The 13924-nt window shown below is 34.2% G+C and overlaps 2 protein-coding genes across 4 annotated transcripts; one reads left to right on the top strand and one right to left on the bottom strand.

The window, feature by feature from the left end:
* The first annotated feature begins 719 nt into the window (after positions 1-719).
* Positions 720-4515, top strand: LOC132163665 (protein disulfide isomerase-like 5-1). 2 transcript variants are annotated; one of them, XM_059574033.1, is made up of 5 exons: positions 720-945; positions 1240-1298; positions 1416-1591; positions 3982-4082; positions 4254-4515. In XM_059574033.1, exons 1-4 carry the CDS (start codon positions 826-828, stop codon positions 4074-4076), a joined length of 450 nt encoding a protein of 149 aa, XP_059430016.1. In that variant the 5' UTR covers positions 720-825; the 3' UTR covers positions 4077-4082; positions 4254-4515. The 2 variants fall into 2 exon arrangements, with proteins under 2 accessions (XP_059430016.1, XP_059430015.1); XM_059574032.1 differs by having other exon boundaries at positions 721-945; positions 3982-4087.
* A 4574-nt stretch (positions 4516-9089) lies between these two features.
* On the bottom strand, positions 9090-11886 carry LOC132164665 (elongation factor 1-alpha). Of its 2 annotated transcripts, none has more exons than XM_059575207.1 (3): positions 11791-11886; positions 10359-10838; positions 9090-10252 (listed from the first exon to the last, which is right to left on the bottom strand). In XM_059575207.1, the coding sequence occupies exons 2-3, from the start codon at positions 10818-10820 to the stop codon at positions 9371-9373; spliced, it is 1344 nt and encodes a 447-aa protein (XP_059431190.1). In that variant the 5' UTR covers positions 10821-10838; positions 11791-11886; the 3' UTR covers positions 9090-9370. The 2 variants fall into 2 exon arrangements, with proteins under 2 accessions (XP_059431190.1, XP_059431192.1); XM_059575209.1 differs by having other exon boundaries at positions 11744-11871.
* Between the last annotated feature and the right edge of the window lie 2038 nt (positions 11887-13924).

The following is a 13924-nucleotide window of genomic DNA, read 5'->3' as shown; positions in this document are numbered from 1 at the left end:
ATAGATTATGTTTTTTATTTTTATATTTAAAAATATACTTTGATACGAGATAAAAGTAAAAATAATTTTAAAATATTTTGTGAGCCTTATATATTTTGAATTATTGGTTAATATTTTTGTTTTAAAAAGAAATAATAAAAAAGAAGGCTACACTCAAGAAACAAAAACAAGCCTAAACAAAAGCTAACACGAATCGAAATGTGAAACCAAAATATTATACAATTTTTTCTTTATTAACTTCTGCTGACAGTGAAAAAAAAATGACTTCATCAAGTTTTGGGATTTTCCGTAAGCGTCAAATACCGTAAATTATTTTTCAGGGTAGAAAACATTTTACGTCGAAACAAACAGAACCTTAGTCACTATTTTTTACAATTTATTAATATAACATTTTTCTAAATTTTAGTTTTTTGGCTTTAGAAGAAAAGTATGACTTAAGATTTTAAAAATATTTTTCTTTAAAAAAATATATACTTTTCTCAAACACGCTAACAAATAATTTAAAACACAAAATACTTTTTAAATATAATCCCACCAAAAAGCATTTCTCACATTTCTTTTACTTCAAAATAATTTTTCAAACCAAAATTGAAATTTATGTTTTAAAACAATTATCAAAATTTATTTTTTTAAAGAAAATAAAAATGTGGGATATATCTCACGTGCAAAGCGCATGTTACTTTAACTCCCTAGTACTCCTTGCATGTTCACATGGGCTAGCATACATTACATATTCTGAACCGGGCAGTGTTCTCAGAGTGTTGCCGATCTATTACACCGGAAAAGAAAAGGAAACGCTTCAGACTCCGGTCAGAATCATCAGCGATGAAAGCGAGCCCTCGTTCTCTCACTCTCCTATCATTTCTCCTTCTCCTTCTTCTGCGTCTATCAATTCACACCAGAGCCGAAGTCATAACCCTAACTGTCGACACCTTCTCCGACAAGGTAACAAACCCCAAACTAAAATCCCTAATTTATCTTTCAACCCCCTTCAATCTCCTTATTTGCACTCAATATCACATATCAAATGAGCACCAGCATTTTTGATCGGTTGAAAACGATCAATTTCCGAGCCCTAGCAACTTTGTAGCTGTCCGATCTAAAGCTTAGTATGCAATTTCTTGATATTTTCCTATCAATAGACGAAAAAAACATTACAAAGATTTCAGTTTTTGTTATATCTGTAATTTCTGAAGCCACTACTGTTCAGACCGATATTCGATTGTTTGTTTTGTTTAGGTGAAGGAGAAAGACACGGCGTGGTTTGTGAAATTCTGTGTTCCGTGGTGTAAGCATTGGTAACTATGGAATTTATATATTTACTTTTTTTTTTTTTGGTGGAATAAGCTAGAATTAAATTGTGGAATTTTATATATTTTTTTTGATCTTTATGTTTTTGTCAAATTGGGTTTCAGTAAGAACTTGGGGACATTGTGGGAGGACCTTGGGAGGGTAATGGAGGGAGAGGATGAGATAGAAATTGGAGAGGTCGATTGTGCTGTGAGTAAACCAGTGTGTACCAAAGTTGATATCCATTCGTATCCTAAGTTTAAGGTCTTTTATGATGGAGAAGAAGTTGCTAAATATCAAGGTAAAGTTCACATTTTTATCTCTTTACTAGACGAATATAGCATGTTATTTTCATTTTTCAGTTGCATCGCTGTCATAAAGTTTGTCGATATTAGTCGATTATACTATTCAAGTGCCTTTGAAATTCCTACTTAAGAAGCAGAGTATTTGAAACATCAACCAAGGCACTATTGGTGTGGTTCCTAGTGTATATTTAGGTTTCAAAATAACTAATAAATGGTCAAGACGAGGAAAGCCAAGAGTGTTAAATGGGCTGAAAACTCTGAAGGCCAGCGTGCAAATATGTCATGCAAATTTTTATTTGCCCTGACATGGCTTCACATTGGAAATAGCAATTTTGTGGGAACGGGCAAGTCTGGAAATGTTCTCACAAATGAGACGCACATGCCAGCCCATGCTCATGTAAGCTATAAAAATGAGTAATATAGGGAAATCGAACTGCATCCTTTTGTTAGGTTTGTGAATTATGAGGAAATTCCAAGTAGACAGGGCTTGTGCACTTAGTTTACCTTCTGTGAAAGAGCGTTTTTGAAAAGCTTTTATAAGGAAGCTTTAAAAGTGCTTTATATTTTCATATTGATTTCTTCAAAATTCAGTTTGAAAAGTTTCATATCTCAGCCATAATTCTCAAGCATTTCAAAGAAACAATACATATTCTACCTGTTGGTCTTACATATTGTCCAGCAGCTTAAATTACCTTCTAGATAGTTGTGAAGTTGGGGCAAGATCATTACTTGGAGACTTTTAACAAGATGAAAGGCTCAATTTTATCTAACAAGGCCCAAAACTACAAAAACATATTCTACTTCTTCGTTTTTCATGTTGCATGAGCATGCCATTTTTGAGTGACATGCAACACAAACATTCACATGTTATTCATAAACCCAGGGCTTAACAATTTGTGTGGATGCTTATATATCTATACCTGTTGATCAGATATTGGAGCTATCAATTATAATTGTAGTCCAATGGTGCTGGAATTTGTATGTTTTTAATCTATGGTTTGAGTTTATTGGTCGAAGGATGCCAATAATTAAATTGCTTGTCTTTACATAATTGAAATACCTTAAGTAAGCAAAGTTTTATGAATGCTTGGCTAGTCCTCAATATTTTGGAGCACCAATTCTATATGTGTTTTTGACATCTTCGTTTTATATATATATATAAGTAAGTAATGTTGTATATATCAAAAAGCACAGAGGAGCGCAACTCTAGTACACATGAAGTATACAAAAGAACACCTAAGTAGACTTACATCTTACGTTACGTAAACAACAATTTCATATCAATTGACATGATAACCAAAGTGGTGGTGATGGTGCTCATGCATTGGCATCAAAAGATGCAGGGTTGAGAATAATGGTGCTGGTTGTTGCAATTAGAATGGCATGAGTTATGGCTCATGAGTGATAATAATGATATCCAAATGGTTGTGAAAATGATGCATGATTGTACTGACAATCATTATGATATGATGTTCTAATAGAAAATTGTGATAGATTATGATATTGATGACTGGTAGTGATGATGCTGTAATGTTCTAAAAGAAAATTCTTGATATTTGAAAAAGATAGTGATGGTATTGATCGATGTTGCAGTGGAATTGATTAATATATCATAGAGACTGATGGATGTGGAATAATTCTTGTGATATGAGGACATTGAGAGCAAGCTTTAAAATGAAATGGTGGCGGTAATGTTGATAGCGTAGGTTATGTTAACAGTTGTGTTAGCAGCGGAATAGGTTATGATATGTTACTTCAATTCTTGGCCAGCTACTTGGGTTCCACAAATAGGTTCAGGTTTCCAGATTTCTACATATAAAAATTTTCTTCTTTTGCTTGGCCACTAATCATGCATCCAACGGGATTTGAACGTTTGATTTCACCTACCATCCTATACTTGTGGGAGATGAAATTGCCATTAGGTCTAAAGTCCATTGGCTAAATATGGCTATTTTATGACTTGTATCTTGTGATTTGTACCACTAAAAGAAAATCAAATTGAGGAAAATGTTTGTCTAAAGTAGCTCTGAATGTTAGCAAATTATTGTCTGACATTTATAAGAATATAAAAAAAGTTTAGGCTTCCAAATTTCTAGTCAGTAATTTATCGTCTTGTCTTTCCATTTTTTTTTTTTCCTTTTCTTTTGGGTCATCATGCTCACACAATGAAAGAAATTGAATTGTTATGTTGAAGCCCGGTAGATAATAGATATAAGCTCCTTCTGCTGTGTACATTATTTGTTTGGTTGATTTGACCCGAGCCAAGTGGAGGTATCTAGTGCTATGTAGTAAATTTTAGGCTGATGCTTTGAGCCTTGTCCAAGCAAAAGTTATTCTTGTACCCAGGAGATCTGACTTTCCTTTTGCATATTGTACAAATTATCAGGACCAAGGGACGTCGAATCACTTAAAAATTTTGTTTTAGAAGAAGCTGAAAAAGCAGCAGCAAAAGCACATCTTGGCATTGATAAAGAATTGTAATGACGTGTAAGGTAGAAACCTTATATCCTCTTTATTAGCTTTTCTTGTAGTACCGTGTAAGAGGGGTCCCTGGAAAGGTTGAGTATGGAAAACCACTCTTGATAAACAAAATTTATTTTTGAGATCTTTTGTAAATATTATTTGGAGAATAATTTTAAATACTTTCTTGTGGTGCAGTTGTGGAACTTCCTAGTTGAACAAGGAGCGCTATAGCTCTTTACACAGCACATTTATGGACGCCCCAACTCAGAGATCATCTTCTTGTGGGTTTTAACAGTTATTATAGAAAATGAACTCCACTTTTGTTCTTGTGATCAGAATTTGTTTAATCACGAAGAGACCAACCTAGAATTAATATTTGAGACGAAGAGAATTAGTTTGTGTTAATGAACTTTGAATCTCATGAAATCATGTTTATGAGAAATTTTTGTTTTGTTTATTTATAATTTTGGAATTAAATGAAGAAAAAAAAAAATTTGAATTGAAGTTGCCATATTATCAAGCCTTTGTATTTGGATGTGGAATCTTACAAATTTATTCCAGCTGTTTCAGATTTATCTGCTGAACTATACTTTGTATTACCAATTTATCATCAATCTTTCATATTTCAATCTCCTAGCCATCATATCTGAATGTTGAAAGGGGAAATCGTCATCTGATGCATTTTCCTTATTTTTTGGTAAGTAATAGTCATATTATACTTTCACTATAAAAAATGACCTGTCCATGTAAATTTTTTTTTTTTTGTTTTTAGGGGAAATCATTTCAGTCTCATTAATTGATGAAAGATCACGAGTATAAAGCTCTTTATTACAGAGCAAAACCTTTGAAAAAATCATAGTCGAAGCTACAAGGTTTTAAGTTATATATATATATATATATATATATAACAATTTGACATTCAAGACCTATCTATGATATCAAAATTTGTCAACCTATGACTAATCTCTAGTTATGACAACAGGTCTATTCTAGACAGATTCAATCTAAATACATAGGTAGCAAACATCTTCTTGCCGAAACTCATCCTCTTTGACTCGTAAGTCAGAAAATTATTCACATCCTTAACCCAACAGGCCAAGACCACAAAATATAGGGAAAACGGAAAAACACGGAAAAATAAAAAAAGCACAAAAGCCCACAAACACCATCGGAGAAAGGTTGCGGATGATTCTAGTCAGAAAGCGAAAAAACTACGCCCAGGCACTTGTGAGTCACAATCCGTCGTGGAGTTGCTGGAATTACAAGCAATAGGTGCCGTTGGTAGTGGGCCGGGTCGGTGCGCGTGGTGGAGTGGCACATGTCGAGGTGGGTTTAACGAAGGGACGTAGATCGAGCTTTGAACAATCCAATCCAAGAATCCCATCAACCCCAGAAAAAAGACATGACAGAAATGGTGAACGGCACACTCGGTGAGGTGGGGCTTGAGCCTGTAACAAAAGAAAAATAAGCAAAAAGAAAGGGGGAAGAGTTGGGGAAGGGAGGAGGAGGGGGAGGGAAAGACTCTGATAGGGATAAGGTTATGATTAGATAGGATAATAGTTGAATTGGAATGCAATCCAATTCATTAGGATTAGATTATTTAAATTAGTATTAGTTTATTTAATATTATGATTATGTTATTAGAATTAGAATTTATTTGAATTTGAATATTAGAACTTTAGGTGTTATCACTTTAAGCTTTATCTACTTATATTCTATTTAAAGACTATTTGGCTGTTAATGAGGAGGAGAATGAATTAAACGTATGTCTTTGTGGTTTGTCTCCAGCCTTAATTGTTATTAATATCATTTCTACGTTCATCCACTATTCATCCATTTCATTAGAAATTACCTATCAGACTCCCCCTCCCCCAACTGTGTGGCTAGGGTTCTGAATCTTGTATTCTCATGTCCTCGGTAAATTGCAATGCTGTATTTAGAAAGTGAAATTGTTCCATAATTCCCTGATTTTGGCCTTGTGACATGTAAGTACAAAAAGTTTTTAGGGGTAATTACCTTTTTTATCATCAATTACAACGCATTGTCAATTTTCCCCCATAAACTACCAACCTTACTGCCCGACCCTATCAGACTACCATTTTTTTTTCTTCCAAAATTCCCATCAATCAAACTTGTTAAATTAGATGGAATATTCTTTTTTAGATGTTAAATTTCATTAAAAGACAGAAATACCCTCAAATAAAAAAATTCAAGTCAAAATATAAATATATAAAATATATAAATTAATTTTTGCCGGAACATGTTTGTGACTTCGTGAGAAATATCAATCAAAGGTTTGCGCTTTTCAGATCAAACATCCATTAGGGGCCGATTTGATATATCTACAAGAACCCTAGATGTGATTCTAAGAGCATCTCCAGCAAGGTTTTTAAACTTACTTTTAAGTTAAATTTAGTAATTTTGGTACTCCAGAAAAAGTTACAGAATAGCAATTTTTCTAAAATTTGTTACAGTAAACTTTCATATTTGAAATTTTGTAGCACCTAAACATTTTTTATTCTTTCTTTCCTCTCTCCTCTCTCTCCCTCTCCCTCTCCCTCTCTCCTCTATCTATAATAAAAAAATAGATTAAAAAATAATATTTAAATAAAGTAGATTGTAAAATAGATAGTTTGCTAGAGTTTATTGTGAAAAAGTAGTAGCTAAACTAAAAAAAAAGTTAATTTTGAGTGGCTAAATAGCCATTAAATGCAAGAGATGCTCTAATGAAGCTATGAGATCCCCACGTTGTGAAAGATTGGGGGCGATGCGGAAACTCTTTTTTGAGACTGCATTGGGCATTGGTGAAACACCAGATCTTGAACGTGCGGGGACGCGGTTCCGGCGAAAATTGATTCTAAGTTTCCCGCACAAATAGCAAAAGTAGAAAGTTTTCAAGATCTCAAGCTTCTTATTCTTCCAATAAAATTAGAGAGCGAAAGGGAAAGTAAAAAAAAAAAAAAAAAACAAAACAAAACAGATAGAAATAGAGGCGATGGAGATCTAAAAAGCATGTAATGGTTGTTTGATCTCCATGAAAAGAATGGACGAAGTTCCTGGTTTTCTTTTTTTTCCTCGGTTGATGAAAAAATTGTGACATTTTCAGTGGGAGTTTAGTAAGTTTACTGGGGTCAGCCACCCCAGATCGGCCGGCCTGCGGTGGCTGAAACCCTTGGGGTCGCAATCGAATGGCAGGGGTGCCCGGACAACACATTGAAGCGACAACACATAATTTGATTACAATGACTAAATTGTTATTTTGGCCTATCTCGATAATCTCTCAATTATTTTTGTTTTTATATCACAGATGAATTTTTAATTTAGACAACCACATTGACTGATTTTACATTTATATATTTTTTTTAGTTTAAGTATTTTTAACTGTTTTTTAGTTTTTTATATTGACTTTTTTATTTTTATAAATTAATTTATAGAGGTTTTTTAGAAGAAAATGCTAGTATGATAGGGTTGGACAGTAAGATTAGCAGTTTATTAGAAAAAATTGACAATGCGTTATAATTTATGAGGAAAAAAAATAATTACCCCTAGTTTTTAATTTAAACAATTAACGATATGAGGTTTTTTTTATTATTATTATTATTATTTTTTTCTTTAAGAACAATCTGAGTTTTGACAATGTAACAAACAGGTCATTCTATCAACTTTTTAATTATAGAAATGCCAGTTGACGTCTTCTCCACGTATGACAATGGAATTATGCCACGTATTAAAAAAATCATGCCACATTTTAAAAATATCATGCCATTATGTCACCATATGCTAAAAAAAAAAAAAAAAAAAAGTGGAGGGGAAACAATAAGGGCTCGGGCTAGTGAACAGTAGTGCTTCTGAGATAAGGGCAAGTACGTTGATAAGAAGGGATCTAATATGTCAGGTTACCATAGAAGCAAACCTAGGAATTTATCAATCCAATGCCCAATCCCAATCCAATGAACCACTGAATGCACAGTTTAGTCTTCCACCACCCTCCAAACCCCCCTCCCCCATAGCTGAGGTATGAAGTGGCTCTACCTCCACTATGGGTGGGTGGCTACACAAACTCCTTCCACAAAATTACAGGCGTACAATCATATCTTAACCGTCCGCCCCACCAGGGCATCAATAGGAACCAAACTGGTTTATGTGATTTATACTAATCAAGCACGAGGATTCTTTATTGCGAAAATTTGAACCCAAACCCTAATACTCATCTAACCACTTGAGAATTTGCTTAGGCCATTGAACAATTACCCTTGATGGTATGGTAACATGTAATTACACTCCTTTATGTAACATGTAAATCACTATTGAATCTTGAATGGATCACGATTAAATTACTAAGGACAATTTGCATGTTTCATCAAGAGTGTAAATTTGAGAGCCTAGCATTGCTCATTGGTTTTTTATGCCCCAAATATGTCATAGGTAGGCTGTTTATTTTATTAATAATAATTATAGTTATATTAAGGTTATCGGAGAGTCTATTGAACTAAATTTTAAAAGTCACTTCAAAAATAAAGTAACTTTTAAAATCACCATTTCATCAAAATTTAATAATAATCAATCTCAAACTCAATGACAGTTTTAACAGTTACATCATTCTTATAACGACACAAGAGAGACTTGTAGCATTATTCGGGTTATCATGCTTTAGAGGAATGAATTTTACTATTTTAAAACAATTTCCCTTTTCTCAAGGGTGGTTTTTCTTGGAACGCATTTTGATTCTGAAAATGGGGGATAAAGGCGAGAACATAAACAAGAACACATTATAATCAAAAGCACCGACCACCAACGAAATGCTAAAGTGACAACAAAAATAAGAAGCAAGAAAACCAACAAATACATCAAAAAACAAGCACTTTGAAATACTTCTTTTGAAGTGAACATTTGCAGACCTCTCAACCTCCCAACCTCCTTGCTCTCTTAAATTTTAGTATTTTACCAAGGAAAAAGTTTAATATCAAACGACATACTCGAGAAATACAACAGAACATAAAAGTAGTTTTAAAAGAAGAATATGACAGGAGATACGCTGATTTAACAGCTAAAAAAACCATGTAGTTGACATTAAAATGAAGTTGTTCATCGACAATAAGTTCACTACATACACAACTCATCTCAATGCTATAAAACAAAATACATGAAATGGAAACCAAAGCTTCCACCGCAGCTTTGGGGCTGTGATGGAAACTTTATGTAAGTGTCCTCAAAACTTCAAAAGTACGACCAAAACAAAATTGAAATTGATTAACAGCAAAGATTGGGAAAACATGTCTAACTACCATAGATATGAAGAAAAAAAAAACACTTCACTTCTTCTTTACTGCAGACTTGGTAAGCTTGGCACCAGAGGGATCCTTCTTCTCAACACTCTTGATGACACCAACAGCGACAGTCTGGCGCATGTCCCTCACGGCAAAACGACCAAGTGGCGGGTAATCAGAGAAAGTCTCAACAACCATGGGCTTGGTGGGAATCATCTTCACGAACCCTGCATCACCATTCTTCAAAAACTTGGGCTCCTTCTCGAGCTCCTTACCAGATCGCCTGTCAATCTTGGTCACAATCTCAGCAAACTTCACGGCAATGTGGCAGGTGTGGCAGTCAAGCACTGGAGCATAACCGTTACCAATCTGACCAGGATGGTTCATGATGATGACCTGGGAGGTGAAGTTAGCAGCCTCCTTGGCAGGATCATCCTTGGAGTTAGAAGCAACAAAACCACGCTTCAGATCCTTGACAGCAACATTCTTCACATTGAAGCCAACGTTGTCACCGGGAAGGGCCTCCAGGAGGGCCTCATGGTGCATCTCAACGGACTTGACTTCGGTTGTCAGTCCAGTAGGCCCAAAGGTCACAACCATACCAGGCTTGATTATACCAGTCTCAACACGTCCGACCGGGACAGTTCCAATACCGCCAATCTTGTAGACATCCTGGAGAGGGAGACGTAGGGGCTTGTCTGTGGGCCTCTTGGGCTCCGATATCAAGTCAAGAGCATCAAGGAGGGTGGGGCCCTTGTACCAGTCCAGGTTGGTTGACCTCTCAATCATGTTGTCACCCTCAAAACCAGAGATTGGGACAAAGGGGATTTTGTCAGGGTTGTACCCAACCTTCTTCAGGTAGGATGAGACTTCCTTAACGATTTCCTCATACCTTGCCTTCGAGTATTTTGGGGTTGTGGCATCCATCTACATACAAGAGTTTGCAAGAGCAATATAAGTCATTCAATATTAAACTATAATGCAATAATCATAATCAAATTGATGCCATCTCCATAGTATGTACAAAGCTCACCTTGTTGCAGCAGCAAATCATCTGCTTGACACCGAGAGTAAAGGCAAGCAAGGCATGCTCACGGGTCTGACCATCCTTGGAAATACCAGCTTCAAAACCTCCGGTTGTGGAGTCAATAATGAGGACAGCACAGTCAGCCTGTGAGGTACCGGTGATCATGTTCTTAATAAAGTCACGATGTCCGGGAGCATCAATGACAGTGCAGTAATACTTGGTGGTTTCGAACTTCCACAAGGCAATATCAATGGTAATACCACGCTCACGCTCAGCCTTGAGCTTGTCCAACACCCAGGCATACTTGAATGACCTCTTGTTCATCTCAGCAGCCTCCTTCTCAAACCTCTCAATGACACGCTTGTCAATACCCCCAAGCTTGTAGATCAAGTGCCCAGTGGTGGTCGACTTTCCAGAGTCGACATGGCCAATGACCACAATGTTGATGTGAACCTTCTCCTTACCCATTATGAACTTCTAAAAAGCCTGAAACAAACAGATTGCACAGATTAGATTAGTCAATGTTCACCATTAACTCCAACAAGTTTTGTTATAATCAGAATCTTAATAATCAGTACACACTAAATCAGAAAGGGAATTTGACGAAAGATCATAACAAGGTCTCAATCAAAATCTTTTTTTTTTTTCCAAACACGAACAGAGTCCTTTAATTTGTAAGCAAATGCATTTGCATATGTATGGGACAAAACAGAGAGAATCAAACCCACAACCAAAAGTTGACAAACCATTTACACAACTTTTTGGTAAATCCACCTACAAAACCCCGACACTTGCACGTGCATACAGGTTTAGGTAAGAAAATAACATTGCTCCATTTAGAAATAGTAGCCACATAAACTTGCCACGATCGCTACCAAACACCTTACAACTCCATCATTGCTTCAAACAAGAGTACCCAAACTTAACCCTTCAAATAATTCCACTACTAAAACAGAAACAATTAGAATCACTAGACCCACAACTGAAAGTTCAAATCTAAACCTCTTATGTCGTAATCAGGCTGAAACAGATCTCAGCAATCAACATAATCACAGCAGTGAAAAAATATAATTCAATAAACAATAAGACCACAAATAAGAAAACAAACCCATAAATCTGTATCTCTAAAACAAACAAACCAAACAAAATAGTAACGAATGTTATCATAATCATCAACAGCATGCACTTCAAAAAGATAATATATTTACATATACCGACCATCGAAACAAAACCCAGAACCCAAATCTAAGAACACTAACAGTAAATCGGATCTAAACCCAAAATAGTTCATTAAAAAATTCAGATCAAAACACGTACATATCAGTGAAAAAAAATTTAATTCCCATCAGGTAATAGCAAACAAAATCTTGAGTTACAAACAAATACACAACCTTAGAATTAGAAAATCTGCAAGAGACAGAGTGACAGAGATCCAAACCTGCGGCAGACGAAGAAGGAAGATAAGAAATAGCTGAAGAGACTCTCTCGCCGTCTTCTTTGTGAATAGCGAGAGAGATGAGGATATGAGAATCGAGGGATATTGTGGTTTTAAAGTGACGCACTGAGGCTTCAGTGTGCTTAGGGTTTCTCTCTCTGCCGTCCGATTGGGACTCGGCGAATCGGACGGTTGAAAATCGCGCTTGCCACGTTGGACTCATAATGTGCTCATGAGTCATGATAAACTAGGATACTGTGAAGCTCTATGAAGATTGATGAGATATTACCAATTAGGGATTTTGATATAATTATTTTTCGAAACATTATCTTTAAAATAAATTATTCAAAATATTGCCATCTAAGTATTTCCCACCTTTAGAAGATTTTCTTCTTTTTTTTTTTCTTTTTTTTTTTTCTCAATTCATTAAATCTCAAATATGATAAATAGTTATTAGGATTTTTACCAATTAGGATTTTTATATTCTTTGATATAATTTATTGAGAAATAATATTTAACATACTCATACAACAGTGAACAGTCATACAATTATGATAATGAGATAGTGAATATTAACCATTAATTTTTGTTTTTATAAACGGCCACATCATCATAATTGTATGCTGTTATACTAGAGTCTACTAAATAATATTACTTAATTTTATTAGATATTTTTTGAAACATTATCTTTAAAATAAATTATTCTAATCTTACCATCTAAGTATTTACCACCTTTAGAAAATTTTAAATTTTTTTTCTCAATTCACTACATCTCAAATATGATAAATACTGCTTAGAAAGGAAAATGATAAATACTTAGTTGTCAAAATTTGGATCTTTTGGTTTAAACTTAATGTTTTATAATTTTATCCTAAGAAATCTATTTATCCTAATCTAAATATTGCTAATTTTTGTTTTTATCAAAATCCATAAGAGTTCTTTGAATCCAAACTATTATTTTCGAATAAAATGGTTTAGATTTGGTTACTTCACATTTATCACATGTGATACTAGCTAGATTGATATTAGAGTAATAAATATGAAGCATTTAAGTTTAAAATAATTATTAAAAAAAAAAAAAAACTCTATAAATTAGAGTTCTTTACGGTCTAGAGAATCCTAATTTTTATGTTCTTAAACAAATATTTTTTATTTGTCGATCTATCAAGAAAATCTACAAAAGCCTCGAATATCTTACGTTTTACAAAAACAAATTGGACCTAGATAATTTAAACCTCTACTTGTTTAATCAATCTATAACGAGGCATTGTAATTATTTCTATAACCGCTTTGCGTGGCCTCTTTGAAAGGATCGGGTCATTAGTTTGACTAATTTCTTACCATTTTTAATTATTTATGTATTGTTTTAGTTTGTTTTAAGTATGTTGTTGGGGAGCTCAATTTTTTTTTTTTCCATTTTAGGGGGAAAAGGGGATCCTTTTGCAACCTGTTACTAGGGAATACAACTTAGGGCCCGTTTGGGAGTGCGATTTCAATAAGTGCGATTTTAAAAATTGCGTTTTTAAAAATTGCGTTTTTAAAATCACTATTTTTTAAAATCGCACAGGCGTTTGATAAAACATACTAAAAAGTACTTTTTTTATCAATTGAGTGTTTGGATAACATTAGCATATAATTGCGGTTTCATGACCAAATTACCAATAAGGATGAACAAGACAGAGAGAATGAAGAAAAAAAAAAAAAAAAGAGAAAAGAAGGGTTTTAATATATTTTAGGTGGGTATTCTTAGTATTTTTTTCATTCCCGTTCTAAAAAATGTAACTATTGCGCCAAATATCTTTTTAATAGAAATCGTGATTTTGTTTTAAATTCGCACTTTTTTCAAATAAGCACCCTCTAATCAGCTTATGAAAATCGCAGATTTTTTTGCGATTTTAAAATTTGCGTTTTTAAAATCGCAATCCCAAACACCCTAAAGTTGTGATTTGGTTTAAAATCGCAGATTATTTTTTAAAAAACGCACTCCCAAAGGCACACTTAGGTTATAAGGATTTTAGATTTTTAAGGAAACCTAAAACTTTTTTCAAATACAAGGTTTGGAGTTAATTTTCCGATTAATTTATTAACGAGCTTGATGTAGAATAAACTACGTACTCTAATGATAATACTTATCTCT

The sequence above is a fragment of the Corylus avellana genome, chromosome ca10, assembly GCF_901000735.1.
Source record: "Corylus avellana chromosome ca10, CavTom2PMs-1.0".
NCBI classification, from domain to species: Eukaryota; Viridiplantae; Streptophyta; class Magnoliopsida; order Fagales; family Betulaceae; genus Corylus; species Corylus avellana.
This window is presented reverse-complemented; position numbering and strand designations above follow the sequence as displayed.